Source organism: Siniperca chuatsi, linkage group LG21 (genome assembly GCF_020085105.1).
Source record: "Siniperca chuatsi isolate FFG_IHB_CAS linkage group LG21, ASM2008510v1, whole genome shotgun sequence".
Lineage (NCBI taxonomy): Eukaryota > Metazoa > Chordata > Actinopteri > Centrarchiformes > Sinipercidae > Siniperca > Siniperca chuatsi.
In genome coordinates this window covers 5,348,629-5,374,005 of record NC_058062.1, presented here as the reverse complement: position 1 = coordinate 5,374,005, position 25,377 = coordinate 5,348,629, and the positions used below count along the sequence as shown (strand labels likewise).

At 41.2% G+C, this 25,377-nt stretch overlaps 2 protein-coding genes across 2 annotated transcripts in view; one reads left to right on the top strand and one right to left on the bottom strand.

Moving 5' to 3' along the window:
• Window positions 1–3,020: 3,020 nt before the first annotated feature.
• LOC122868875 (neurexophilin-1) lies at window positions 3,021–23,551 on the top strand. The gene is made up of 2 exons (XM_044181286.1): window positions 3,021–4,234; window positions 19,075–23,551. The coding sequence occupies exons 1-2, from the start codon at window positions 4,178–4,180 to the stop codon at window positions 19,846–19,848; spliced, it is 831 nt and encodes a 276-aa protein (XP_044037221.1). The 5' UTR covers window positions 3,021–4,177; the 3' UTR covers window positions 19,849–23,551.
• Window positions 8,661–25,377, bottom strand: part of LOC122868874 (speckle type BTB/POZ protein) — a 157,154-nt gene continuing 140,437 nt past the window's right edge. The window contains exon 12 of the transcript XR_006376196.1: window positions 8,661–8,788. The gene's annotated coding sequence lies outside the window, so the exon portion shown is untranslated. The remainder of the gene's footprint in view (window positions 8,789–25,377) is intronic.

Genomic DNA, 25,377 nt, shown 5'->3' with positions numbered 1-25,377 from the left:
CCCTGTCCTCTTCTCAAGAAAGACACTGATTAGGAGAGGACATGGTGACTGACTGCTCTGTCACAGAGCAGCTCATGGAGATTCAATCAGTCCATTGTTAGCTTGCAGTGCCTCGTATATTTATATCTCTGAAGATTAAAGGATATGATGGAGAAGGGAAGTGGTGGGAAAAAGATGAGACATGAAGAGAAAGAGAAAGTAACTGCTGGTGTTAATCTGACATTTCTTTACTGTATAGGCTCCCCCCTTCTACTGTAACTGTGGTATTCTGTTCTTCCAACATACAGATGGTGCAGTACATCAGATTGAGTCACACTGAATCAAGATAAAGACTCAAATATGTTCCAGTCTTGAAGCTTGATACTATCTGTATGCCCCTAACCAGGAACACCAGCCAGAAATTGACAGATTTCTTTCCTTTCAGCTAATGTGCTCCTCACAATAGAGGAAACAGTTGCAGCGAACAAACACTGACAAGACACCTTGTTCACGTTGTCAGACGTCAGTCTCCCATGTTTGATGGATAGTTATTGATATCCATGCAGGAGGAGCCACAGAGCCAGTGGTGTCCATCGACTCCAAGGGGTTTCCTTTGACTACAGCATCCCCTAGTGGCTGCTGGAGTTCAGAATTATTGCTCACTCTGCAATCACATCTGGATAACATGTAGTACTTGCAATCCAACAAGCACATCTGTATCACGTATGGATTGGCACAGTGAGATCAATTTGCAAATATAAACATAATCTGCAACGTGAGAAAAATGCAAACAAAAAGATAATTAAGGGCCCCTGAAACATGTTCATTTGAGGTATTTAAAGGGGCAGAAACATATTTTCTCACTTACCATTAGTGGTATATTATTGGTTATTATTGGTATATTCATATATATATATATATATATATATATATATATATATATATATATATATATATATATATATATACCAGGTTTTGAGATATTAGTCTGTGGCATTACTGCCACCACATCAAAATTAATAAAGATGAGTGAAACCCTGTTTGTCCTGCAGAAAGCATTTTAAAATAACATTTTAAAATCAACAGAAAAGGGACTTTCCAGAAACAATGTCCTGGTTACTTTCTATATTCCTGTGAACTGTTTTTATAGGAACTACGTTTTACAGAAGAAGTAAGTTCCAATGTCCCACTGAGCCCTATAAGCACTGAATCCTCACAAACTCCAAACACTGTCTGAGTAATGGCAAAGCGCTTTTTGTGATACTATGTTATCTGCACAGACAGATGTCTGTGAACAGTAAAGTTTGAGGCTGATATTTCAGACTCGCTTAATGTTGGACCAAATTAACATTTTTGGAATAGTCAACAAAAGACAAACCAGTGCATGCAGTGCTGGTCAGTGACATGTGTGTTTACACTTTTAACACTTTGTGATTTCACAGTGGGACAGTCCTGAGCTCTCATGGACTGTGAGGCGGACATTGGAACCGGGCCAGATTACCACAATCCCTAAAACAGAGTTTTCAGTGGATAACTCAGGACTCAGTAACAGGGACACTGTCTTTGGAAAGGGATGCTGTTGTTAAATGCAAGTGTTTTTTTTTTCCAAATGTAAATGTGCAACTAAACTAAATCCCCTTTCTTTGTTATGGGGTGGCAGAAAATATCTCAGTGACGGACTAAACCGGGCCAAATAAAACTAAAACATGCATGTTTAAATACAGTACCACTTACTGTAAGTGAGAAAGTCGCTTTATTTGACATTTGGGTGATCTAACCCTTTAAATGACCTCCATCACCCATTAGTACCACCCTTCTTAGGCTTGGCCTCCATCCTGGAGGTGCAGTAGAACCAAAAGACACTAGAGGGCAGCCAATACTCATCTATAAACCCTGCAGTCTGGGTCTCTGACATCTCACCAGGCTTTCTGCTGCCTGCAGCTTTTCATTCAAACTGAATTATACTGTGAAATAGGATTACGTGTCAAGCAATGCAATGATTGAGCACAATTGTTGGGAGTTTGGCAGGAGAGCGGAATAAAAAGGAAATACAAAAACACGCATTCCTATTTGTCACGCTGATGTGAGTCGTCTGTGAAACAACATTAAGATAAGTCGATCCTGGGTGTCAAATGATGGGTATCTTAGCAGCCACACTGCTGTTTTCCTCCAAGTGAGTAAAAAATAGCATCCGCTTGTCTGGCTGCTCCCCAGAGAGTATACAGACTGAGTTATGGCCCTATAATTATGTGCAGGAGTGAAAGTGTGTGCATGAATGAACGTCCTCCGTTTTAAAAGGTGTTTTATTATGGTTGTTGTTTCTTCAGATTGTGGGCCGGGGAGCGGATCTCCCTTTATAGGCTGATGTTTCCCCTCCCAGAGAGCTCCCTGATACCCTGGGCAACTGAAGAGGCTGCTTCGAATTATACAGAGACACGTTTAGCGTTTGAAATAATCTAATAAAAAAAAAGAGAGAGAGAGAGAGAGAGAGAGAGAGAGAGAGAGAGAGAGAGAGATCAAGCAACCTCCTAAGTCGATGAGCTCATTCCCATCTTTCATCATCAGCACCTCCTGCATCATAATGAGCAGTGAATCTGTATGTGTGCACAGTCTGATGGGTGGAAGAGAGCAGTCGTCTTGAAGACTTTCCTGCACCCAAACACTTTGATGTCCCAGTCACACTGGACTGACGGGGCCTCGTCTCCTCTGGTGACCCCTCAGCTCTGACCTTGCACCTTCAGGGGTCGGGTCCCTCAGCATTAGGCCCATCGAGCCAATTAACCCCGGGAGCAGATAACACCACATGTATTATTAGCAGGTGCAGGGGAAAAACACCAGATCAAAGTGTTTAAATGGGTTGATCCAATACAAAATAACCCTGATAGAAAAGGTTCTGACCTGGTGACAAAAAGATACAGACCAAGGTTTTTCTGCGCTGCCTGTCAGATAGAAGAGAACTGCAGAGAAAGAAGAGCGAGTGGAAAGACAGAGATGGACAGAGCAAGAAAGGCTCATCTATGAGTCTAATTAAGCATAAATGGAGCCGTTGGGAGCCACGGGACCTGCGTAGTGATATCTTGCATTTCAGTCCATTAACCTGCACTGAATGAACTGTGTGTTATTGGGGAAAGTCTTATGAATCACACCCCACTGAGGTGACGGCCACTGCTTCATCGGTGCTCACCGTGTACATCGATACTGTTCAGCAGGGCTCCGGATCACTGGCTGGCCTGTGGGGAGGACAAACAATCTGACTGTAACGTGCACGAGGTGACAGCACGCGTGAGGATCAGGATGTGTGACAAATTCCTGCAGCTGCAAATCTCAGCTTTAACATCCTCAGTTGCCATATGACATAGGAGTTGTTTTTGTTGTGACAAGCATGGTGTGAAAACGGTCCCAGTCTTTCCCAATCAATGCTTTTCACCCACCCGCAGTGATGATTATATTTAATGACAGGCTTGGTGATGAGAAATGCCCACAGTGTTGTCTGTGTATTAGTGAAGCAAGCTGTTGTGGGTTGAAAAACAAATGTCAGAAATATTGGTAAGGGATTGGAATACAAGTGGAGCAGATGTTTATTGTTGTGTAGCTATTGGTTATTTATTTATTTATAACTGTTTTTATTTGATTGTATGCATACTGAATTGAGCGGAAACTGAGAGAAAGTGGCTGAAAGAGAGAGAAAAGAGGGAGATGCTGGATAGGTGGAGAGAGGAGAGATAGAGATAATGGGGGCGCAGAGAGGGAGAGAGAGTAGAAACTGTTAAAACGTGTGTTCGCTCTTGCCAGTCTCAGCATCGCTCAGTTTCTGCAGGAGGCTGCAGCTCAGGATCTATACTGGCACCGATGATCACTCTGAGCTGGGATCTCTTTATTTGTTTGCATGGATGATAACAGCCTACCGCATATTCATGGATTTCTCATGCCACAACTAATTTGACTCAAACCCAGGATTGGTGAGGAAAAAAGACAAAAAAGGGGGACTCCAAGTGGTTTCCAGCGGTTTTTTAGGTTTGTGGAAGCTGCAGTTCAGTCTGCCTTGGACATGGGACCGTGCGTCAGCCGAGAGTTATCCGGTGCCGGAGGAAGAGCATCTTCCTGAAGGAGGAAAAACCCGTGTTCGGGAGTTTTTGTTTTTTTTTAATTTTTGTTTTTTGCTACCGGGGAGGGGGAGCTGTGGGTTTTACGCGCCGGAATGATGCGTCCCAACCGCGGCTTCATCTTACTCCTCCTCAACGGAACCGCTTGTTTGGTAAGAAAAGAGTGGGAGTGGGGAAAAGTCACACTGTAGTCTTTATGCATCTTGCTATAAATTACCTTTTGTCATCCATGTAACACCTTGTACCTGCGTCATGAGGTACGGTAAGGTATCTGCACCCCATTTGCACCAAGAACTTCCAAACTCGCGAATTTGCACAAATCGTGTGGATGAACGTGTGAAAACGGTAACTGATAGCTGAGATGATGCTGATCAAAATGAGCAATTACCAGACGTGCAGGGCATTTAAGTCTCGCCTGCTGTGCTCTGTTCACTGCTTCCAAACGCATATTTGCTGATGTCTTTTGTTTTTACCCTAATTTATGTTTAGGCCTATTAAGTAAATAACATTCACTTAGACCCTGCTCGGCTCAGGTACGGCGGGTGCACTATCCCAGCAGACACTCGTGCTGGCAGCGTGCGGAGCGCACCGTGCCGCCGGTGTCCATCATCAGTGTGCTCTACGTATTTGGAGCCACATCGGTCTTTTATATCATTCATTGTACTTTATTGGATCACTTGAAAGTATGTAACTTTGAAAATAATATTTTTCACCTAAATAATTACACGAAAAGTGCACATGCGTCATACATAGGTGTAAACCTCCACTTGCCGAAGCAAGAAAAAAGGCAAAACAAACACTGCAAAAGCATTTTAGAAAATGATATTAAAGCTTTCAGCAGTCTGATATGAATGCGATGATTATACATCATCAAAGCTTGTATCAGCCTTCCAAACTGCAAACTGTAAAGACAATTGTATGTACACTGAAGAAAGTGGGTTTACCCTGCAGTAGCCCACATATCTGGCTTAAAATAAAGACTTTAGACCAGACACAACATATTTTATGAGATTAGTTTTAATTATGATATTCATTTACTACAAACAGTTGCGCCATAAAGTTGCAGGGTAATGGCCATGTGGATATACTGTGTGAGACTTACTGTGGGATCCCTGAGACAGAGGATGTCATACTTTTTCATGTCAGAGATCTACAGAAAGATGAAACAAGCTGCTCTTTTTTGTAAAGTCTTTATTCTGAGGACTCCCACCTTCGTGTCAGATATGATTAAATGCAGAATTTATACTGTAGGTGGTGAGATAACTTTGAACTGAGTGAAAGCGCTCATCAGAATGAAAATGAAGGAATACTAAAAACTTTCAGTTTATATTTTAACTAAGCAAACTGTGATGCCTTCCTAAGGACCCCCACTGACCTACAGTATAACACCAGATGTGTAAACATAGACTGCTTCTGTAGTCTTAATGAATACTTCCAACATTACATAACCTTACAATCAAATTTGGATCACCCACTCCTCTTTCATGTACGCTTGCAGATTTATTAAAAAGCAGCCTTTAATGAGAAATCAGCTCTTGATTCACACGAGAGAGCGTCCTCATCCTTCTGCTTGGAAACCCCTGGGCTGAGTATCACAGGGCCCAGGAAATGAACAAGCTCCAAAAAACCACAAGTACTGTGGAAATATTCAAGTGAGGTTGAGTGCTTGTTTGACGTTGTTTGAAGTTGCCGTTTGTGACGGCATCCCTTCAAGGATGACCTTGTGGGTTTCATATTAAGGTATTATTCAGGTGCTCAGAGTAAAGTAATGGCTCTTTTGGTGATCTGAGGTCTAACAGTGGTTGTGAAAGACTAAACACAGATTTACTTAGTTGAGACAGAGCTGTTTCAACAGATCTGAGAAAGAAGAGACCACACGCTGACTTAAAATATGGGGGATGAGCGCCTTTTCAGCCGTGGTGTAACTAGATACAAGAGTGCGGGATAATAGGCTTACCACTGGTGTGTTGTCTTGGTTCTGGGAGCCTTTTGTGAGCTGCAGGGCTACAGCCTATTGTAACACAAAAGGTCCGTGCCTAATGATAATGAAATTAATTGGGGCTTTTTCTCTCTCTCCAGACCATGTATCTATGAAAAAACGTACATGACATCCCTCAGCAGGAGATCTTGGGTAATTCATTAGCCCAGTGACATTGATAAATTATGCAGCAATTAATAAATTAAGTAACTTTTTACCATGCAACAGAGCTGTGATTAATAATCTTATAAGCCTACTATGCATTAAAATTCGATTTGGATGATTTTCAGTTATAATACCTCTGCAATTCTCAGAGAGGGTTTAGGTCTCGAGGGGCCTTTTGGAAAAGACAACTAATATAGACGACTATTAACACAAGGTGCCACTCTGGTTGTTGTTTATGTGATGAATGATGTGTTTCAAATGTTAATTATTCTCTGTATTTGAATGGAGGGTGATGAATAATATAAACCAATCTCAGTTGTATAATTGACTGCTTGAGAAATTGAGTTTATTTTTGGCGGCAGTTAGAGTTATTTTTCATATGTGATGCTGAGCACGCTGACTGGATTTGTTTCAGTGAACTAAGTGGCTAATATGCAGATATCAAGAGAATAATCTGTGAAATATTCAGGAGGATAATTTTATATTTAGTGTCCTTTCACTGTCCTTGTGATAAGCGGTCAGTTGTTGGTTAACAAGACCCAAGATGTGAAATAGGGCTGCATCTAACGATTATTTTCATTATCGATTAATCTGCTTTTTATTTGCAGGATTAATCGTTTGATCTATAAAACGTCAGAAAAGTGCTCATCAGCATTTCCTAGAGCCAAGGTGACATATTCAATTCAATTCAATTTTATTTATTTAGCGGCAATTCATAACAGAAGTTATCTCTTATCTATTCAAATAGTTGTTGTTTTTTGTCTGACCGACAAAACCCAAAGATATTCTGTTTACTGTAATGTAAAAGCAGGAAAGTGTCACATTTTAGAAGCTGGAGTCATCAAATGTTTGGCATTTTTGCTTGAAAAATTACTTAAACGATTCATTTATTATCAAAATAGTTGCTGATTATCTTTCTGTCAATCGATTAATTGACTAATTAGTTAATTAATCACTAAACAGATGCAGAAGATGCTAGGTGAACTGGCATCACACTATACGCAGAGGAAAGACAGGTGCCTATAGAAGATAAGTTGACATATTGAAAACAGACAGCAGGTACAGAGTGGTGTAAAGACAATGGAAATGGGAGGAAGTGAGAGGAGGTAAACTTGAAGTAGATAAATTGCTAAAAAAAAAGAACGCGTTAAACATCTGCCTCAGAGGTTTATACACCTCATTGACAGTCATCGCAGATTCTTTCTTCCTTTTGCACAAAAACATCCAAGAAAATACACTTAATCCACATATAATTACAACTGCAGCAGTATGGCTGAAACGTGCACAGCACTAGATTGTCAATCTGAATCCCCAGACCAGCCAGTGAAATCTGGGAGGGGTGAGGTGAACGACAAGTGCTCTTCCCTCCTTCAGCAATCGGAATAACTTCCAGTAGAAGAATGAAGTACAGGACATTGAACTCAACTGCTCCAGTGAACTGCAGATTCTCCGCCCCCATGCAATTATTCCAAAATCACTCGACTTTCCATAGAAATTATTTTTGCTCTTAATCAACATGGCTAGTTTTAAGTTTTATTTCAAATAGGTAACATTTTTTAAACACAATCATACTTTTTACTCACTCAGCACTTCACAAGGAGACATAAATGTTTGCACTTAATACACATGCACACCCACAAAAGAGCTTATTTATTAAGGAATTCTGGCCTTGCACGTGCTGTAACCTTCATGTGATAAAGAGCGCTGGGGATGCAGGAGCTCGGCCCTTCAAACACGCTCACATTGAGCTCACAGCTTTCACACAAGAATCTTCTGGAAGGGATGAGCCTCAGGTAGCCTCTCTGTGGCCATGAGAGACAGGCTGGCTTTATACTCCTTCTGATTGCTTTCAGTACAGACGCAGACACCGGCCATCATGCTCGATAGCTGAATTTCATCTCTGTAGCTCTGCACAGAATGTCACTTTTTGCTGATTGAATTTCGGTGAAGACATTCATACATATTCCAAGGTTTATGTTTCACAGTCTTTTCTGTGCATGCAGGTAATTTGAAAATATAAAGAAAACATGACACTTGTATGAATTCACATCAACAAATAAGGCTGTTATAGTATGTTTTCCATTTCTAAGCTCCCATCACCCTCCAATGACTTTGCCATCAGCAAAGAAACACTTACTTATGAAACACAACACATCAATTAAAAACAAACTATGTTCTTACATTGAAAGCTTCACAGAGCCAAAATCCCTTTCATGACAAAACAAGGGATTGTGATTAGGCAGAGAGCACCACAGCAATGGGACATTTGAATCATAACATGGCAGTGCAACAACTGAGACAACAAAAGGCATATAAATATAAGCAAAACTGCCTGTAGTTTGCCTGGAACACCACAAGACAACACACACTGTGCAAACCTGAATATTTGTGTGTAAGATTAAAATGCAGAGGCGGTCTGGTGCTAATTCTAACCACATCAGACTTCTCTCTCCGTTTTGGCCTGTCTTAGATTCATCTTTCTTAGATACCTGTCCTCCTCGCAGGGTTGCTGACCTTGTCCACCCAGATACATCCTCGGCTAAGCAGAAATACCACCTTAATCCTGAGAAAACAAATAGAAAAAGAAAGTCACTGTCTGATACAGCATATATTGCATGCAGACACAAATGTGAGACAGTAGCAGCAGAGTGAATACAAATTTTTTTTTGCTTCCTCGCTCTCTTGAGTCTTCCTCTTTGCCATCACTGTTGCAATCTGCATGTCAGAGCTCATAAGCTTCTACTCTCCACCTCACATCCCACACAGACACAGGAAACACAAAACTCATTCATAATTGTCAAATTTCTATCATAAGGGAGAGTGTGGCTGCCAACCACAGTGGAAGCAGACAGAACAGTTTATTGAGCTGATGACATCTGTCCTGTACTTTCCCCCCTGTGAGTGCGTAAAGAATCATAAGGGGGTGATTTGAAAGGGACAGTCATCTGGCATCTAAATGGCATTTTCATCATCGGTAGCACAATAATATGCACTTCCCTTGTTAGCCATTCATTTACGGGAAGCAGCCACCCCCCCCAGTTTAAATAGCATCAAACCTGAGACTTGAACTAAATAAACTAAATTAAGATATCTAAATTACGTTGAACAAACTTTCGGCCAGTGTTAAAAAAACTCATTTCATTTTATTTGGGAAACCAAGAGTGTAATTGTTTTGATAGATAGTGAGTTTGAGAGCCACCTCAACATGATTCCTTGGAGTAATGATACATAACAAGTTTAACTGGAAATATATTAATATGGCTTTGTCTTAAATTACAACAGAAAATAAGATACATGCTGTATTACTGCAGTATAGCTTGGATGAGCACACACCATGCAAAGAGTTGATCATTTATAGAGATATTTCTCATTTTATCTCATACAGGAACCACACAGATGCCCATTTATAGAGCAGCAACGATTAGTCGATTAAACAATTAGTTGGCAACTATTTTGATTAATCATTTCTGTCATTTTTCAAGTTAAAATGTCAAAGATTTGATGGTTCTAGTTTCTCAAATGCAAGGATTTGCAGTTTTTATTTGTCTTATATAAAAGTAAAATGAATATTGAACATTTTATAGACTAAACTAAATTACTCAATTAATGGAGAAAATAATTGACAACAAACAGATTAATCAATATTGAAAATAGTGATAATAGAAAATGCAGCTGTACCCATTTTATAAGTTCTCCCATTGCCACTGTTTTCTGAATCCACAAACTACAGATTGTTCAGTTTATACATTATTATTTCAAAAACACTCAGCTTCAGCCTGCATTTTCATGAACTTCAATTCAGAGGTCATTTGCCACTAATTTTGTCAACTTTTCCCAGCGCATTTAAAAAAAAAAAGTTCATCAATCTACATTTATGAAAGTAATTATTTTGCACAGTATAATTGCATGGTTGTTTGTCATCCTTAAATGTCTCTTTAAATTTAATGTGAAGGGAAGCTGAATTTACATGAATTTCTATTTTTGTATTTATGTAAATAAATAACCCAACAAACAAACAAAAACAATATATAAGAAGCAGTGGATGAGCAGGGCTGCTGGTGATATAATGGACAACCTCTGTGGCTTCCTGCCTATGGTGTAAAACAGCTTGAGTTATGCACAACCACAGCAAAAATGATCCCAGAGGTTCACCTCTTCCCCTGACCACCCGCTGAGGAAGGCAGCGGGGGACCCCCTGTCCTCCCACCCCACCCCCACCTCTCCTCCTCCCCCCTCAGGCTCCCAGCAGCCCCACAGCAGAGACAGACAGAGAGAAAGCATGCTCCCTGACACACTGACAGCCCTTCATAGTGAAGCGGCAAGCTGTCCTGAGACAGACTATGTTGTCTGCTCAAAACCAGCACAATTTACTGTGGCATTGCTCTCTGGGAGACTGCACAGGAGACAGAGCAAATCTTGGAAGAATATCTGTAGGTTTGTCTGCTGGTTTGGATAGTGAAGGGTGGATTACAGTGCACAGCTTAAAGAAAAATGACTCGTAGCCTTGGGTAGAATGAGTGGGTATAACTGCCAGGGGGATCCAGATAAAGATGCGCTTGACTTTCACACGGAGGAATAACTAAGGATGGGAAAATCCATAACAGACGTTTTAATTTCAGAGAGCTTCTGCTGTAACTGACAATAGTAAAAGTTGTTTTACTGCATTGTGAAAATGTTATGGAAAGTGTCAATATAGAATTAAATTTTCATCGTTTCAAGATCTGTAGGCATCCAAACAATATCAGAAAAGGCAATGTGGGACCAGGGGACGTGGGTTTATTTGAAGGGGGAACACCAGGCTGTCAGTGTAGTTTAACGCTGAAGGAAACCAAAGCTTTTCTGATGCTGCAGGCTCTGAGGTTCATGCTGACCTCATCGTGGTGTGACTGGAGCCGCTGGATACCACGCCAGAATGAGACCGGGGAGCAAAATCCCATTTATATTCTCGATTCTCTCACAATCTGTAAACAGTCTGTTCTGCGTGAATGAACATCTAGTGTGCAATTCACCAGCGTGCTGCTCAGTGATGGTACAGTGATTTTCAGGGTCAGAGTGGTGCACACGTCCAGACAAGGCCAGCTGAGGGTCTTTACAAGGGTTTCCAATTAAGGCAGTGCACAGCCGCAGGGATCAAGGAATTTGGCTGAGCTTGAGAGAAGAGCCTTTCAAGTATAATAAATTGATAATAGGAAGATTTTTTTGGAGAGTACAGTGATTTCTGAAATGAATTGAGAATGTATTGCTGTAGAAAATATCTTTATTTCTCCAGGAAATGTCAATTTGAGCAGTCATGCACCATGTCCCACTTCACAGTGACCCTGTTAAGAGCTGTAGTGTTTTCTATTTGTCAAAGTTTCTTTTATCTAAAGCACAAAATAGATTTTTTTTGTCAGTGCATTAAAAAGTGACAGACACAAAAGCGAAACGATATACGAGCATTTTCTCGACTGTTGCCTCTATAGTTATCTGGTTAGGTTTAGGCAACTATTGCTACTTGGTTAAGGTTAGGCAAAGATTGCATTCATTAAAAGAAACCAACATTGACTATTGGTAGGAGACAGACCACAGTATTCTTTGTATGTCCTTGTTGCTAAGACTTTTTTTGTAGCAGGATAACAGCAGCACACAACATTCTTCTTTCCCACTGAAATTTAACAAATGTCATTTGAAGAAATGCTGTAGAGGTCACATGTCACACACACAGGTTGTTTTAAGAGTTTGAACGAAGTTGTTTCTCTGGTGACATTCTGATCCAGTTGAGATGGACTGCAGTTCACACCTGTTGTCAGGATGCGAGTCAGATGTTTCACAAGTAAGCACTTGTGATCAGATTTCACCTCCTCAGTCACATTTGGTTTTATCTGTTAAAGACTGCTGCTAAACAGAAAAAAGTTCGACTTCAGCTAAAGAAGCAAATTGCTGTGGCAGTTTGGCACTTCACTGTTGTCCGAGCTGCGTGGCATACACAAATAAAATGTGTTTTGAAGGTTTGTAGTCTTATATGCATGCGACCTGCAAAGCTAGACAGAGCTTCAAAGAAATCAGGGATGCAGCCGTGTTCACTATACAAATATGGACACATCTGACCCAGCTCTTAATGTCACTGAAGTGATTGAGTCACAACGCATTCCGGGTGCAACCACATCTGTATTTAAAGCTGTCCACTAATGATCGGTTTCCAAGATTCATTGCCTTTTAGTGCTACTGTAAGTGTGAAGGAAGCCCATTCACATAGTTAGACACATTCTCAGCTGGGAGCTGCACAGTTAAACCATTATCTTTTGATTTGACCACTTAGCACATTTACTGAACTGCCTTGCTTAAGAGTATATTAATGACCAAGAAAGCATAATTCATAATTCTTTTTTTTGTTGGGGATTTAAACGGGCAACTGTTCAGATATTTGTGCTTTTAAGCTCCTGGTTCAAAATCCAACAGAAAGCCTGGAGCATTAAGTCAGACAACAGCCCCTGATAAGATGGCATGCGATTGAAGATTTTTATACCTGAACCTCCATGAGACAATTGATGAGTCCTTCTGGTTTTTACCAGACAGGTGTGAATAATATAGTAGTGCTTTATACTGTAGTAGTGCTTTAATCAGCTCCGTCCCATCAGCACATGCTTTGCTTCCCGTTCTCCCTGGGGAGAAACTGGGGAGAAACTGGGGAGAAACCGGGGAGAAACCGTCCCCTGCCACCTCTCTATACCCTCCTCGCACCGCCAACTTGTCAATATCTTATAATGTAAAAATGTGATAGCCAATTCAGAGCCCGGCGTCTCTCTGAGCATACAAAATGAGCCCAAGTCCACTGGGACCACACAACTGAACCTGTCCAAAATGAGCTGGGAAAGCGGCTGGCAGATGCAGAAAGAAAGACTAGATTGGAAAAAGAGTTTAGAATAAAAAGATTCAGTGTAGTGGGTTTGTTCACCCACTGCAGATCTAAGCTCCAGTGACCCCCAAGAAGCCGGAGTAAATTATTCATTACGAGTCAAATGGCTTGTTTCTTGTGAAATTACCTCACCTCTTCTTGGATCTAGCCAGAAGAATAATTAGTTATAAGGGCACAGCCATTTTCAGACTTTAATCATGTAACAGAAGTCTCCTGCAGTGAGCATATTAGATATGGAGATGCAGAGAGGAGACAGAGAAAAAGAAGAAGAAAGCATTGACGAACACTTAAGAAATCTGAGCTGCCTGTGTCTTTAATTAAAAATTTATGTTATATTAGAGATGAAGATTTCAACTCAACAGCTAGAGGAAAATTGAGTGCTTATTGAACTTGTCAGCTCCCCAAGACAAGCACGTGATTTCTGCCCTGCTGGGTGGCTCAACAGGCAGATTCTCTGTCCAATCAATTTACATTATTCCAGATCATGCATCCATAAAAATACAATTTCAAACTCATAACACACATCACACCAAAGAAATACATACACATCCTAGTAAGCATTTGTTTGCAGTTCAAGACTCTTGACATTTAAATGATTATATTTAAAAATGAAGCAAGTTCTAAATATATACGTTAAATTTTGTCACTGAAAAGGTGTTAAAACAAGTATGATCAAATGTAACCTAGACATCTAAAAACTGTCACATTTTAACCAAATTTATTTTTAAGCCAGTGAGCTAAGCCAACGCTTTAAGCCACTGAGATGCTGAAACCCAAGAGACCTAATTGACGCACTGATTACCGTGTCTGATGAATCAAAGTCCAAGACAAACTCTACAGTTGAACTCTCTGATAACTGTCCTTGATAAACTTCTTTGTGTCCATTATACTAGAACATACATACATTGTATGTATAACATACAAACGGTAACATCCAGAATCAGGAGTAACCACTGCAGCAACATGCTGCCTCAGCAGTCAAAAGCTGTTTACCTTCTGGGCGGAAACACCTGAATGGACAATGATTAATTCCTATTTATAGAACGGAGCGCTAATAGTGAGAGCTAATAATCAATCCATAAACCTGATTATTCAATCAGTTATATTAAGGCTCCTACACCCAGATTTCTTGATGTCTTTTCACCTGCAATTGACCCAATCAGTGCTTACTGGGGTACATACTGTATAAAACAGTAAAAATGTAAGAAAAGAAATAAAAATAGCTTTATTACACACTAATAGAAATATAATAAACAATAATAATTATATATAAAAAATAATTAAGAGAGTCGAGGCCCCAGTAATAGGAAAAAAATGTATCAGACCCCAAGGGTTAAAGAACTAGAGCCCTGCACCAGAGTCCCCACTATAGGGCTCCAACCAACAATTATTTTCAGTGTTGGTTAATCTGTTGTTTATTTTCTCGATTACTTAAATCTACAATATAACTTGGGGACATCAATGTAAAGACTGCACATTTCAATTATTAATGTACAGTGGTGAAAGTAATATTTCAGATCCAATGCAAAAATGTAAAGTAACTTTGACCACTCTGGGGCAGCGGAAACAAGCTGTAAATACAACATTGACATATTATCACCTTTTAAATTGATATGGTGAACTTGTTAGCAACAGTTGCCTATTTAAACACACACAGCAGATAAAGAGCAACATTAACATTCTGCTTGTAGCTCTGTTTTTGGTCTCCACCAACTCCCGAGGGAAATATCTGGCTCTCTAGCTGCTAAATGCTCCACTATGTTCACCAGCCTGTCACTAACTTTGTCTGTCTGCAGGTGTTTGGGCAGTTAGTCACTTTTTAGAGCTTTTTTGCTGGAAAGAGCTGCCTGCTGCAGCCGAAAACAACACTACGAGAGTGCTGAGAGTGAACCACAACAGTAAAGATGTGGGCCATAAGATCAAAACAATGAGCTGAAAGACACTAAAATGAACCAGAGAATCTTTGGCATTTTTGCTAAAAACAAATGACTTAAACGATTAATCAATTATTAAAATATTTTTTGATTGACTAATCAACTATTCTTCTAGCGCTAGTCCCTGCATTTCTGAAGTAAAACACGTGCAACCCTCGTTCATTGTCAGGAAGTCAACAAGTTAAGTCTGAATGTGTAAACTCAAGTGCGAGTATAATTTTGGGAAAATATCCTACTTTTTCTTCTTCTGTCACCAGTCCCCTGCTTCTGTGAGAGTTATGGCACAGATTTCAGTTAAGTGGCTTTCTGATCTCTGTGCTATATTATGGCAGTAGTGTGCTTCTGTCACCAGGGGAAAGGGGTTAAAACGGTGTACCTGTCACTGTAACAGGCTGATTATTGCCTGTGGAGCTGGCAGGCTTGTGAGGATCGCTCCCCTCCCCACACTCCCTGCTGGGAGAGAGGCCTGGGGCCTGTGCTCACTGAGGCTGAATGACTCACAATTACCGCAGCGACAGAGCCTGCAGCCACCTCACATCCTCTCCAGCCGTTTCACTGACTCACTTAGCGAACATGACAAATGACAAAATCACCCTGAACCTCCGCCCCCTCACTAAGACCTGATTGCCCATCGCCCACACTTTGCCTACAGTACTTAAAGCTGGGATACATCTTGCCAAGCTTCATGAAACAAAACAAACTTAGTTTCAAAGTAACTTGTTCTGGCCTTTCAAAGCAGCATTTTACTGTGTTACAGTATGTAGATGGTTTAACGTGCATATTTTAGTATGACCTAGTGAACCTTTGACATTAAAGCTGCAGCCCTGCAAATTCTCTGCTGTTGCACTTCTTTTTAACTGATTAAAACACTTCTTTAATGTTACAACAATGGTCACTGAAAAAACAGATATTTGTGGTACATCATCAAAGGATGACTTCTTTGACTGTATTTTGAATATGAAAGCAAGTGAGTGGTATGAATACCCAGAGCAGACAACATTAGTGCTCAGTCGTTAACAAAACACTGTCGGGGTATGCATGCTAAAATGTGAAAATATTCCACTAAAGTGAAGCAATGCATTAATCTTTTGGCATTGTGAAAACAACAGTGGGGTTTTTCTACACCATTTCAACCTGCTTACATTGCATAAGTCAAAGTGGGAAGCCTGCTGATAGTTAAATCTTACACCTCATATACTCCCCTAGTTAAAAGCAGAGTGGCGAGAGAGTTGTAGCAGTATGCAGTTTTTCAGAATGGAGTGAATATTTAATGATGAAAAATATGCTATGTGTTGCTGTGTAACGTGAGACCTCTGTGACCTTAGAAATGCATTGTTCACCAGATCGACTATTGTTTAAAAACATGCAAATAGTACGTAAAAAGCGATACTACAGGCCACTTATGAGAACATCTACCTGCAAAAATTAAACCACAATTGTATTTAAAAGCATCATGGAGGTTTGGACAACCACACAGTATGTGTTTTCTCACTGCAGTAATCATTACTGCTCTGGCTAAGTTTTTTCTTCTTTTTTTCCAGAGCCATATTAAGCTCATTTTAACATTTGTCTTTGACAATGATGCTGCACTGAATCTGACACCTCCAGCAGTGCCAGACACTTAAATCCTCTGTTCAGCAATAGCACAATGTTCACTTCATCTCTCCTCCTGCAGCCTGGCCTCTCAGGCTCTCTAATGAAGACTGTGCAAGAGAGAGAGGGATGCCTTGCTCAATATGTAAGCTACACCAAAGCATACTGCAATATGTTTTTTCTCAGATACGAGTGCTGGAGCCATCGGAGAGTCACTCTAGACAAGCGACGGTGCTGGCAAAATGATCACGATCTTAAAAGTAAGGGGCAGTTTCATAGAAATCAAGAGTGAAATATTTTTCAAGAACCCTAAAGGGCCTTTTTGTAGGACACCGCAGGGGCTCTTAAGTGCTATCAATGCTACCCTCTGTGCCCAGCAGCCTCCAGCTCATTGAAGAAGAGAAATCAAACACAAACTAGTCCTTCAATAGGAGCCGTGGAGAATACTGTATTTGTCATCAAAGTCATCCTGCCTGGCCTCAACTCCCCCTCTGAAAAAACAAAGATACATTTGAAAAGATTAAAATCAATATGTCTTCAGCTGCTCCAAATTTTTGTTCATTATTAATGAGTTTGGGATTCTCAAAGAAGCTATCAGAACTATCTGATTCAAGAGGAAGGTGTCCTTGTCAAGACTGTTATCGGCCCCTGTGGGGAGGCTGAAGGATCTGAGCGCCAGTGAAGCATAGCAGTAGACAGGTAACTAGAGGAGAGGGCATCTGGCCTCTAACACCCCCGAGGTAATAGGGCCAGATTAAGGGAAGAGTGGAGTCCTCTAATCTGAGTCCAAACACCAGACCACAACCACATCAGTGGGAATCCTCGCAAGGCAGTTGAAATGCGATACACGTGGTTATGAAAGGAAATACATGTTTTTAGAGAGACAGAAAATCAATATCGCTGACTTACTGTGGTGTAAGTGAACAAATCTGAGTGAGCTTAAAAAACCTGCATAAAATGGAATAAAAATGAGTCAGACTTAATAATCCTGACTAAGCCTGTATAAGGAAGCCCTGGCAGTCAAGACAGTAGATGGATCAGAGCACAGACAGGAATGCATGCATTATGCATCACTGTAAAATCTCTCCGGGTAGAGAGCACACACATATACGCAAACTTATCCCGCCGTTCGCATTTGCATCACTCATTGTTCACGTTTACCACAATTCAAAATTCACAAACTGACTGTGTCTGTGTGTGTGTTCTCCACTGCCAAATCCAAAGGACATAATAACGCTGGATACTTCCATGGCACATTAGACAGAAGCTACCTGTTAATAGATCATTACTGTTGAATAATTACCCATTACTTTGCTCTCACATTCACACACTCTTTACAAAGCCACTGCTGAGCACAGCAGCACTATCTTATCTCCCTCGCTCCTCTTCCCCTCCCCTCAGTTGATGTTAACATCTGACATCTTTGTGTGTGTGCCAATACAGATTTTTTTCTTTAATTAAAACACTGGAAGTCTTAATTGGACATTACACTTTATTCTTCAGCCCCCCGCTTGCCCACCTCCCCTTCCTCAAACACTTTGATCCTCCAACCAATTCTTTCGAGGCAATAATAGTTTCCCCTGTACTCAGACTTACACCGCAGTGGTTAAGAAGCAAAAAGCTCACTTTTTGCTCACAGTTTCTCCTTTTAAGATTTTATATAAGAACAATTTCTCTCCAGTTAGATGATCTTCAAGTGACCTTTTCTGACTTTGTTCCAGTGAAAATGAGATTATCTGAGAGGGAAACACTAGATAGCACCTTTGATGATGTAGATGTGTGGCAATGTAGAAATGAGTGTTTTATAACCATTAGCATGAATCCTGCTCCTTTTGGTACATCCAGACACTTTATAAGTGCATAAATCAACCTCCAACCTCTGTTGTCAGAGAAACAACTCTAGAAAGCATTTCTTAATGACAGAGCTTTATTGTTTTACAGGATTATAGCCTTTGTAGAAAATTGTCCACCCTCAGAAATATTGATTAAACTGCCCAAGACCACAAGAGTAACACGTTTTATGTGAATTCAGTTTTGGTGTGGATTTTATGCTTTAATCTGTTCTTTGATCCCTCTGGCCTCACCAGCAGCTCGAAGGAGGCATATGAGTCCATTACTAGTGAGCTCAGGGAATTACATCAGCTGTGTGAAAACTAGACATAAAGGAGTATTTTCTCTCACAGCCGAGGTAAACAAAAGAATGTAATAATAACAATACCAGCAAAATTTCAACCATTTATTTATATATATATATATAACATTGATAGAATGTCACAGTTACTACCACTAGAGGTATGAGCGGTAAATTAAGTATCGATTAAACCTTTAATTTGTTTTCTCTCCATGTTTCTTTCTACCCTGCTAATAACTGCCTACTTTCTTTCTCTATTTTCTTCTTCAATCCCCACCTCCACCTACTCTCTCTAGGTGGCTCTGGGTCAAGAAGACGACTCCTCCAGCCCCAAGAGCTCTTCAGATGACTCCTCCAAGACGGTGGGCCTCATGAGCGGGCAGGCTCCCCTCTCGCCCCTGAGCCGCTGGATGCTTCACAGTAAGAGCAGAGCTGCTAATGCAACCTCCCTGGAGCTGCCCTACCGTTCCCCTGTCCCTTTCTCCAAGCAGGAGTTTTCTAAACAGGAGTTCTGGGAGATGTTGGGCAGCGACCTGCTCAAACCTGATGCCTCCAGCTCCAGAGTCAAACGACGGCCCATCGTTAAGACCGGAAAGTTCAAGAAGATGTTTGGCTGGGGAGACTTCTATTCCAATATCAAGACGGTTAGGCTTAACCTGCTGATCACCGGCAAGATTGTGGACCACGGTAACGGCACGTTTAGCGTCTACTTCCGCCACAACTCCACAGGCCAGGGCAACATCTCAGTCAGCCTGGTGCCACCTGTCAAGGCGGTTGAGTTTGACCTGGAGCGCCAGAGCGTGGTCTACCCCAAGGACTCAAAGATCTTCAACTGCCGCGTAGACTATGAGAAGGTGGATCGCAGCAAGCGCACATCGCTGTGCAACTATGACCCCTCCAAGACCTGCTTCCAGGAGCAGATTCAAAGCCACGTGTCCTGGATTTGCTCCAAGCCTTTCAAGGTCATCTGTATCTACATCTCCTTCTACAGTACGGACTACCGCCTGGTCCAGAAGGTTTGCCCGGACTACAACTACCATAACGAGATGCCCTACCTGCCCTCGGGCTAGGAGACTTGTAGGGGGGAGGAGAGGTGGGAGGGGAGAGGAAAAGGGGGGTGAGTAGGAGTGACTGCAACACATGAGGAGGAAACCAGGGCTGTGAATCGTCCTTAATGCCATTGTGGCAGCAAGACACCTTAAAAAAACCCTCTCTGTAGCCTGACTACTGTAAGATGTAAAAACATATATGCAAAACAAAAACTACAGTATGCAGATATTGAGGCATTTGGAATGCTTAACTGCAGCATTCATTAACTGGACTGGTAGTGAAAATCAAATACCGCCAACACGCACATTCTTACCTCAATCCAGTTTCTAAATGCCAACTTCTCGCCAGCTATTTCTCTCTTCCATTAAGTCATTTGTGAATGTTGTCTGAAAGTCCTTTTAATCACCCTTTACAATATTGCTCTTTTGCAAAGTCACAAGGCAGTATTTTCAGTGAAAGCGTGCATTTAAATGCTCTGATACGATTCACTGGAGAGTTGTATACAAATTCAGACTTCATTACAAACATCATACAGTGTTTAACATCGTACACTGCAAAGGCAAAACCAATAATGATTTAAAACTTACCAGAGGGAACACAAAGTATTGTTTTTCCTCACAAAGAGCAGATGAATGTAAAGTGTAACCAACCACAAGATAATTTTAGGTTGCACTCTAAGTCTTTTTAAAGGGCATCGTTTAAGTCCATTCCAGAAAAACATTAAAAGTTCATCTTCTTACTCATTCTCTCACCCCGTCCACATCCTCACATGTACGCATCCCACCATGGCATTGTCAATGTGTAGTGTTTACTTTTGCAGCCTGCCAAATCTAATCACACTATATCTCTTAGTTATGTCACCTCCATTTCAATAAAAGAGGGAAAAGAGGGAGAGAGAGAGAGAGAGAGAGAGAAATAATAAAATTTGCAAGAAAAAGCAATTGCTCAACAAAGATTTAGGACCAGGGCTTAAGACAAGTTCAGTGTGAAGGAAATAACTAGATTCTGCATAGAGATAGAATTGGCTCTCCACACTTAAGAGAGAGAGAGAGAGGTGGGGGAGTGAGAGAGGGAGAGATTCAGTGAGCTGTTTTAATTAAAGTGGAGAAGGAGACGTAGAGTATGCAGCTCCTTCTATTGTCCCCTCTGTATGAAAAAAATTACATTTTGTTGCCGTCAGGATTCCTGATTTCACGCCTTGATAACTTTGACTGTGTGAGGGAGATTGCTCTCTCCCGACAAATACCGTGTTCACTAAAGTCGGCCCGTTATCTTGAATAAATGAAAATATTATCATAATAATTACATATAATTTAATCTCCTTTAGAACTAATTATGTTTTCAATGAGAGGGCGAAATGTATTCCTAAAAATCAAGTCAGTGGGTAGGAGGATAAGAGGAAGTTCATGGGGATTGTTGTGCTTTTGCATGGAGCCAGCAGCCAAAGCTCAGCCCAGAGTTAACTGCTCTCATTAAGATAAATGGCCACTGGCTGGCCCATCTCATGTTGCTCTCACAAACAATATCAGTGGAGAGCAGCGCGCGATGGAGCTATGAATTAGGTAGCCTGGCATTTTGTGTGAGAGGTTACCGCTATCCTGCTTATGAGGACACAATGACTTTTCAGTTCATTAATGATGAACAATCATAAGACAGGTGTGAAGAGTCTTTAAACTGTGATATAAGATAACCAGTTTGATGCTAATGTGCTGTGATATCAGGGATATAGCCAAGATCTCTGCATGTGCACACTTGGCTGGAACTGCGCAGTGATGTCCCCGGTGGACCCAGCAGTGAACGGCCACCATGAAGCTGTCCTCCTGTGGGGCTTAACATAAGGCCGGACATAAATGCATCACCTTGGCTGCTTTTTGTGAGCTTGGAGAGCAGGAGTAGGAGGGAAAACACAGTCACAGGGCTAATGATAGTAACAAAGACCTGTAAATCTGCACATCAAAGCACTGAGTTTTTAATTTACTCTTAAAGAAGGGGGTAGCTCCTCTCCATATGCTATCAAATCAACTTGTGGCCCAGAACAAATGGCAGCAGTGCACAAACAAGTCTGCAGGGGACAGACAGCTACACCACCCACAGCAATGATAAAGGCTGTTCATCTGGCTAAGTCATACCTCTGTGTCCTCTTGCATGTGATTGTTTTGTCGAAACAGATATATCTTATGTACCAGTTTGGCTGCTTGCTTCGCGTGTTGACAACACATGTCTGGCTCGTTGTTACTGTAAGTGTCTCACAATCAAGACTCCTTACAGAAGGGACTTTCCTAAAGAGGCTACCATCAATCAGAGTGCCAACTATGAGAAAGCTTGTGGAGACAGAGTCTGATTTCTGCCACATTGCAGTAACTGATTATGCAGTATTTATTTGAAAGCATACATAAAGCGTCCCAGTGGAGCATGCAATATAGATGTAGGTTTAGCAGCAACTGAAACTAAACGCCCGACACTTCTCTAAAGGTCCTTTTCTTGTACTGCTGGATGAGATACAAAGCTTCATGTGTGTAAAATGCGTATCAACCAGCATGAATGACCCACTGCCTCTTGCTCTGTTGATCCATTTCCTCATCCTCCAGCTCTCTCTGCCCCTTTCCCCTCCAGACGTCTGCATGTTACTCAGCCATATGCCCCGCTGTCTTAACGCTGTTGTCCTCTCCCTGTGTGTGACCCGGCTGACTGGCATAAGCCTCCATACCCTCTCTACCTCCCTTACCCTGGCGTTGAACCCTGCTGTGGGTAGTTCCTCATTGCTGCCCCACCCACCCTCCAGCGCACAGCGCTGAGCTGAGCTGGCTAATCTCTGTGAGCTTAATGCAGAGCCAACTGAACATCAGCAGTGAGAACTCCCGTCTCTCCTTCGCTATCTACCTAGTTCTCTCTATATCTATATTCAATCAAACAAATGCGTGTGCACACACAGTCTTAAGATTTGCTGGTTTAGGTATTTTCCTCTCTCCTGTTCAAAGCATTTTACATAAGCCCCTGGATTGTGAGGACATGAAATCTCCTCTAGAGCATGCCAACGGAGTGCCCGACACAGATGCGCCCCAGTAACCTCAACACCCCCTCCTGCAGGGCGTCCGGAGAGAAGCTGGATACTCACACATGTTGGAATCAAAGCTGGGCAACAAGAGCCCACAGCACTGAAGTCATGTAGAAAAAACAAGGACACATCTTGGGCTACCTGCCGGAAAGAAGCCCCTCAATCTGCTCCTTACCGATCCTCTCAGATTTACAGCAATACTCTCACTGAGACTCCGCCCTCTCCGCCTCTCTGGGGCAAGTTAAAGAGAGGCTGCTGGACTAAGTTTAAGAGGCAGTCATGTTGCTGTGGGATGGACGGTGTTGTTACAGCAGCAGCCTTACTGTTGACCCATCTAGTGCCAACAGACATGTGGATATTTGGCCTTAGAGACTGCAAGACAACACTGGTCCACTCAGCAAAGAATAGTAACAAAACCTGACTGTCAAAAACATAAATATACATATATATATATTAAAGCTAAGAGTCCTCAGATCTGAATAAAATTGTATTTAAATGTGGGTCATGCAGTGGAGGTTGTCTGTTTTATCTTTTTGTTCCTCATGGTTCTGTTTCTCTATGTCATGTGGATGATATACTGTATGGATGATATGATGGCATTTACTGTGGTTTTCAACATTCTAAAAATCAATAAAGTACACAGAAGTACTTAAACCCCTTCACTTGTACAGAGACAGACTCCAGTCGTATATTTGGTTGTGCTTCATGTGTAGGAAGAGTGTGTCAACAATGCTGAAGTCTCTATTTTCTCATATTTGCATACCCATACTGTGTGCCAACGGCAAAGAAAAGATGTGACAAACTTTTTGCTGAGGGCTCTTGCAGAAATACATGCAGAGAGAGAAACAAAAGGAGAATAAGATGCAGAGAGGAAAATGGGGTTGAGAGAGAGAGGAAGGAAATGTTTCAACTGGAATGATGCATGAACACAACTCGATCCCCTAATTAGCCTCCTCTTTCTTTTTTTCCCCACTCTCTCACTCTTGGTTTCTTTGTTGTTCGTCTTCGCACTCCCTGTTCATTTTAAGATGTAATTGACATTAAATTCATTCTACTTCTTAATTAAATCCCAGACAACTGTTAACGAGGGGATAGGTTCAAACATTCAGCTCACAACATCCCTTTAAACAAGATCGATTAAGGCATGGCTAGCGGCAAAGCCAGGCCCTCCACCCCTCCATGCCCCCTTGTTCCCATAAAAGTGCTGCCTGCCTCAGGATAACCTTGCCGGAGATGATGAAAGGGAAGCAAATAAGTCAACACTGAGACAGAAGAATAGAAATCTAATTTGGACAAAAGCAGAATTGAGGTTAATGTGAAATCTGTGGATCAAACATGCAGATGAACACACATACTGCAACACGTGCAGAGATACACACCGAGGGTGGAAACTGGAGACCATCATTGATAATGGTCATGAGGGTTTACAAGAAGTACAGAGGCTTTTGGTTGTCCAGGAAAAGAAAACAATTAAAGAGTGTGAGCTTTTCAGAGAGGAAAGGGCATTTCAGCATGAGTAATGGGAAGCTGGACGTCAATTGAGAAAATAACTAGTCATGGAATGAGGAGGCAGGAGAAGGCGTGCAAAGCTTAAAATGATAAATAGACATTCAGAAAAATAACCTTGAGGTATGAAAAGGTGTGTCTGGAAAAACTAGACAAAATATGTAACAAGAGACAAGGAGAGTGAGCGAAGACAGAAGGGATGGTGCTGACTCCTTGGTAGCACTTTGTTTTGAATAACAAGGCTATCAGGTTTGCAAGTTTGTAGAGTAATAATTATGTGTCATTTTCCTCCATGACATGTTACACCATAAAGTGTAGTATTGCTCTGGCGGTAGATATTGCACTCTGCAACATCATCCCCTCACTAACAGTGTTGACAAAGTCGAAGCTCAACCACGGCGCTCTCATTTCTTCACACTTTGAAATCATCAACAAGGATTAGACTGGTATACCAGTTTGATGATATACAGAACCAGAGTGAAACCGAGGTGTTATTAAAAATCTGATTTCATCAGTCATCTGTAACTAATATGATACAGGTTTCTCCCTGACGACAGCCACATTAAAGCAGTCTGTAAATCCTGAAATGAGGATAATCTTCTTGGCATAATTCTGTTTTTTAATCTATTTTTGTAAATTATTTTTTCACTTAAAGGACTAATATATCCCCAAATCTCTTCTTATATTGAATAGGTGTGTTGGGTCAGCCTGCTAACCCATGTGAAAATTTCATTAGTCTGGGGATTCAGAGATTTTGGTGTCTCATTATGGTGTAAATGTGGTTTCTGGGGCTTTTTCACCCTGAGAAGAATGAAATTATGGGGATATATGAATACTAGGTGAACCTTAAAGCATATGAGTTGTACATATGTTTAATAAAAAAAAAACACCAATATTTTGTATGACAAAAACCTAGTTCACTATTGTCTCTGCAATCTGCTTCCACATCATGTTGGACACAGGACTGCAGATCTTATAGAAACAGATT

What these genes read in the sequence shown, in the direction of transcription:
- LOC122868875 (XM_044181286.1), top strand. Translation starts at nt 4,178, where the DNA reads ATGATGCGTCCCAACCGCGGCTTCATCTTACTCCTCCTCAACGGAACC. An exon ending in TCAACGGAACCGCTTGTTTG is followed by an intron (nt 4,235 to 19,074) that starts GTAAGAAAAGAG and finishes TACTCTCTCTAG; the next exon opens with GTGGCTCTGGGTCAAGAAGA.